The 5,470-nt window shown below is 33.1% G+C and overlaps 1 protein-coding gene across 1 annotated transcript; it reads left to right on the top strand.

Moving 5' to 3' along the window:
• Positions 1-1,142: 1,142 nt before the first annotated feature.
• Positions 1,143-3,466, top strand: LOC149258992 (putative pectinesterase 11). The gene is made up of 6 exons (XM_089444679.1): positions 1,143-1,296; positions 1,430-1,700; positions 2,251-2,422; positions 2,501-2,704; positions 2,839-3,077; positions 3,319-3,466. The coding sequence occupies exons 1-6, from the start codon at positions 1,143-1,145 to the stop codon at positions 3,464-3,466; spliced, it is 1,188 nt and encodes a 395-aa protein (XP_089300805.1).
• Positions 3,467-5,470: the final 2,004 nt, after the last annotated feature.

The raw sequence follows: 5,470 nt of genomic DNA, 5'->3' as shown, positions 1-5,470 counted from the left end.
GATGTTCCATTGATCCTCAAGGTTCCACAAGACCACGTTAGAGCTTGATTTGTTTTGCCAAATCCATGTATTTGATTTGTTGTTGTCTTTAGGTCTCTTAATACATGATTAGCTTGTGAATATGCTAATAAGTTGAAAGGCTTTTGGATTTTCTAAAATAGTTGACAGAGTGTGGAATCCGAATGAGAGGTTCCTTAATCATGGTGACTAATAGGGTTTTTAAAGTTTCCTACAATAATTAGGGATTTACAATAATTAGGGATCTAGTGCTTAAACATAACGTTTAAATATTGTCTTAATGTAATTTATTCCAAGAGGGCAGACATTTAAAATTTACTATTAGAGGCTATGTTTAGGTTTTATGAGTACTCTAATTCTTTCTATATTAAAAAGAGATTGTGCTAATAGGGATTGCGAAATCCATACAATGAGATTGTTACTTGGTGTTGAGGTTTTAGTCTCAATATGCATGGGAAGGTGATTAATCCATATAATTGATTCCTAATGAGGTGAGTGTCACAATTACTCCAACACACATCTAGACATGTTGAGGTTTTCCATTACACTAAAACCCTCAAGTAGTAATAAAATTTGGAATCCTTTCCATTACCTTGAGTGGGAAATTAATCTCATGTTCCCAATGTAACGGTTATTCCATATATATGATTCCTAATAAGCTTGACTGTTATTTCATTTTTTTTTTGTGATTAAGAATAATGACCCTAAAAAAATGTCTTCTGAAAAACAAATAAAACTAAAAATATTAAAAATAAAAAATAAAATCTCTAACATTCATATACTTAATTTACTTCATAAAATTACATTATCCAATACGCTCGCGTATGTATCGCGTTCCTAGCGAGAACTGTTTGATTTTAGGGTTGCTCTGGACTTAACCGTGGAAAAAATAGAATCCTGACATGTAAAGGTGAGAATCCAAATTACAGACAGAAATAAACGGATATCACAACGAATTGGTTACTAAATAGCACTTGGTTAAACGGGCATATCTTAACCACATTTGGTTAAATGGACATATTTAGTTGTGAAGCATGGAGCCATGAAAAGTGGCTTGGATGAAAGTTTGGGGCCATGCAAGGGCCGCAACTGATTCCGCAGGATTTGGACTCGAATCGTCTAATATGGAGCTTCCTAGGTATTTAAGTCTGGGGGTCTTGGGAAGTCTTGCATGGGCCCACAGTTCGTTGCGAGCACTGATAGAGAGTGTCTGCTTTTCACCAAAGTCCTGTGAATGGGCTTTGCAGGCCTGGACTTCAGTGCGAGCATCGATAAATAGTACTCTAGTCTCCTCATTACGAAAGTCCTGTTAATCCATCCATTCGTGACACTCGGGTTTTCTTGCGAACGTTAACAATGGCAAACTCCATCTGTAGAGGATTTATAGTTATCTGTTTGTTTCTTACAACAGTGTTTTTAACGCAACCTGCTTACTGTACGGGTTGGAATATATCTGAACTCCATGCAATACGTAGCAGTAATGGGGAGAAGAATTCTACGGATTTCTTTAGCAGTTGGTCTCGAAAACTGATCGGGCTTCTTGCGAATTCTGGCAATGCACGTGTGATTACAGTGGATAAGAACGGTCAGGGTAATTTCAGAACGCTCCAGGATGCCATCAATGCAGTTCCATCGAATAATAAGAATCCCGTCACCATTGATGTGAAAGCAGGCACTTATAGGTTAGTAATCAATGAAATCAAAATTAGAATAGCTTATTTCCCGGGAGAGAATGGCATTGTCTAAAGTTTTGGGGGAGAGTAATTTGGGTTAAATATACATCTTTGTGTTTAAAAATGAGTTTCTGGCTTTTTGGGTTTAACATTGAGATTCTGACTTTATAGGTGGATTCAGTATTCTGAAAAAATTATAGAGATATTCTGTTTGCGCAGAGTTCACAGCATACCGTTGTCATTTTAATAACTTCAGTTGAATTTTGGATAAATTTAAAAGTTTAGTTTAAATTTTTTAAAACTATGCCAGCAGAGAAATAAAAGAATCAGAAATTCTTTTATTTTTATCTTGATTACAGATTCTAGAAATTCTATTCAACTTATAGATATTTCAGAAATTTGGAATCCAAATGAAGTTAGGTTTAGGTATAATTTTGCACAGCTTGTTGTCGTCCTGGATGTCTTCTGAAAATCTATATGATATTTGATGAAATCAAAGGTGTAAATACTGTAGAGATAGAAGCTTTTATGATGGTTCATTATTTTATGTGCTGCGCAGGGAGAAGGTGACTATTCCTAAGGAGAAGCCCTTCATAACTCTCAGGGGCTCGGGCGCCAAGAACACTGTCATCACATGGAATGCGAACGCGAAATCGAGCGGCGGGACATATGACTCCGGAACGGTCACAGTGCTCGCTTCAGATTTCATAGCAAGAGATATTACATTCGAGGTAAGTTATGTTAATTGCCTATGAAAATCACAGTAAGTCATGAGATGAGTTTACCTAAAAGAAAATAGAGTTGTGCAGAATTCATATGGTGCCGGTGATGATGCTGTGGACGATCAAGCTGTGGCGTTGAGGATTTCGGGAGATCGTTCTGCGTTTTACAATTGCAGATTTCTGGGGTATCAGGATACCTTGTTAGACGAAAGTGGGAGGCATTATTTTCAAAACTGTTACATTGAGGGTGCTGTCGACTTCGTATGCGGCAATGGAAAATCTCTCTATGAGGCAAAGCAAATAAAAACCCTAGGCCCTGATAAATAATATTACAGAATTTTCGATTGCTTTTTTCTCTGTGTCTATTTCAATACAGCTAGGCCCTGATAAATAATATTACAGAATTTTCGGTTTGCTGACCGCAGAAATGCCAGCTACATGCCATTCCTCAACTTTATGGCATATTTACGGCTCAGAAGAGAATGTCTGCGTCGGAAGACTCGGGCTTCGTCTTTTTAAATTGCAGGTTGACAGGCAAAGGAAAAATGCATCTAGGCAGGCCATGGGGACCTTACTCCACAGTAGTGTTTGCTAACACTGTCATGGACGACATTATCTGGCCAGAAGGATGGACAGACTGGCCAGGGCAGCCCGAAAGAAGAAAGTATGTAGTTGTTATATTATTGTATTTCTTAGTATCTATATATTTATTTATTGCAGATTCTAAAAAAAATCGGAATCCTAAAAAAAGAATACCATATCAAACAACAATTGAACTCCTGAAATTCCAAAATTTACCCTAAATTTACAATTGAAATAAATTCAGAAAACCTGCATTGCGCTGACAACTAGAATTCCATATCTCGACTAATATTATCGCTATCATTCGTTCTGTGAATGTGCAGGACTGCGAAATATAGCGAGTTCCAATGTTCTGGGCCTGGGGCAGGACAACAGGGACGAGTTTCGTGGGTTAGTAAAGTCACTGATCGTTCCCAGATTGCATCATATTTGAGCCTGGGTTACATTAACGGGAATACATGGGTCAGCTAGAGGCCACAGAGCTACCAGTTTTACGAGAGCAAATAGATTCGACAGCATAAGATATTAATATTTTCATGATGCAAGACATTCATGCAATATTGCCTCAATTAGCATATGTAAGAATTAATTTCATAATTCGTATTACGAATTAAACTCTATTCTTTTCTCAAGGCCTGTCTTCTCGTGAATTTCAAATTGGTATTCATTAAACTTCGATAAACTCAACGTGTTTGGCTGCACATATTGGGAAGATCGACCATTTTCTTCCACTGCAACTTAATTCTCGTTGTGGTTATAAGTTTTCTGTACAATATTCTAATAGAATTATAATAGGATAATAATAGAATTATAATAGGACAATAATAATGATTTAGTTTTAATTTTAAGAAATTTAAATCAAGTTTAAAATATTTACTTTTTATATTTTTTTATATGATATGATAAAAAATTATTTTTACAATTTTATAATAAAAATAATTTAATTTTGATTTTATAAAAATTAAATCAAATTTCAATTATTTGAGTATAATTTTCTTTATATAATATAATAATAATTTCTATATAATATAATAATAATTTCATTTCAAAGTTATCATCAAAATACATATCAAATTGGTGTTTTAAAGCGTTTTCTTTTCTATTTACAAAATAAAAAATGTGCTTAGTTTTAAAAACTTGATTATATATATATATATATATATATATATATAAAATACACAAACTATTTCTTTACCTATATTTTTTTAAAATAATAATATATTTTTAATTTTCAAATTCATTCTTATCAATAAATTACATCAACTTAAATTTAATAATTTAATATTAAACATTATTTTAATACTCATTACTCTACTGCGTAAAACTTAAACCATACATTTCACACATTTATGTTCCGTTTGCCTGTCATTGATAGATTTATACGAGAAACTTGTAAATATGCAATTGATTTTAGTTAACAATTTATTATTTTAGTAGTCTATATTTTAAGTTTAATACATATTCTTAACCTTAACTATTTAATTAGTATGCTATACAAATTAAATGGTTGTAATACTTATAAGTGTTAGTTTACAGTAATTCGTAATAATTATAAATATAATTGTAATATTTTTCCATTTTACTTAGAAAAATAAGTAATTTGCATAGAAATTAATACAAAGAATTTTTTTTTTTAAATAAAACATTGCATTACCTCCCATTAAATTTCATTATAACATGTTTATACAAGTACTCTTGGTATCTTGTTTAAATTGGAATTATGGTGAAATTATGAGTTACCAAGACTTGGATTTTTTTTTCCTTCCATTATTGTTTTCTACAATATATATATATAATTTTAAAAATATATAAACTTCATATCAATCATGTAGGACTTACTTCTTGACTTCCATGCCAATATTCACCACTTACATTATTAGAATGGAATGGCATGAGACTATTAAAATTTTGCATACAATTCCATATTTGATCCATATTTGATATGCATATTATAAAATTAAACCTACAACTTTCACCATTCACAATAGCTGCCACATAAGAGAAATTTATTTTCCTCCAAAAGTTTTGCATAAGAATATTATGGGAATATTCCTCCTCTCAAACCACATCGTTAAGGTTCCACTTCAAGGTTCTATTGGTTGAGGTTCGTTGCCCTGTGACAATGTTTCACTCTCGACTCTACTCTACTAAATGGGAGAACTTTGGGTTTAGGTACATGTTAGGGGGTATCAATAATAGAGCCCGCCACCCTTGAGGCATTGGCTGGTAGTCTATTATTAGGTTGCTTTTTAGGCTTTGCTCGCCATGTGCTTAAAACCCTAGTGGGCCATTTTGTATTAAAAAACAAAAATTTTATTTGAACTGTCGATCAACTAACCATTACTACCCATAACCATTGATGGTGTTAACGGTTGGTTGCTAACTTAAAAACCCATGTGACCATTGGTCTACACTCTTTTTTAATAGTTTTTGTAGTATCGTGATTCTGTTTATAAGTTTTATATGTTGGTGTGA

This window comes from Pinus tabuliformis, chromosome 6 (genome assembly GCF_031772625.1).
Source record: "Pinus tabuliformis cultivar Carrire ecotype Pingquan chromosome 6, CPIR1, whole genome shotgun sequence".
NCBI classification, from domain to species: domain Eukaryota; kingdom Viridiplantae; phylum Streptophyta; class Pinopsida; order Pinales; family Pinaceae; genus Pinus; species Pinus tabuliformis.
Note: the sequence above shows the minus strand (reverse complement) of the source record. Positions and strands in the feature narration are given on the sequence as shown.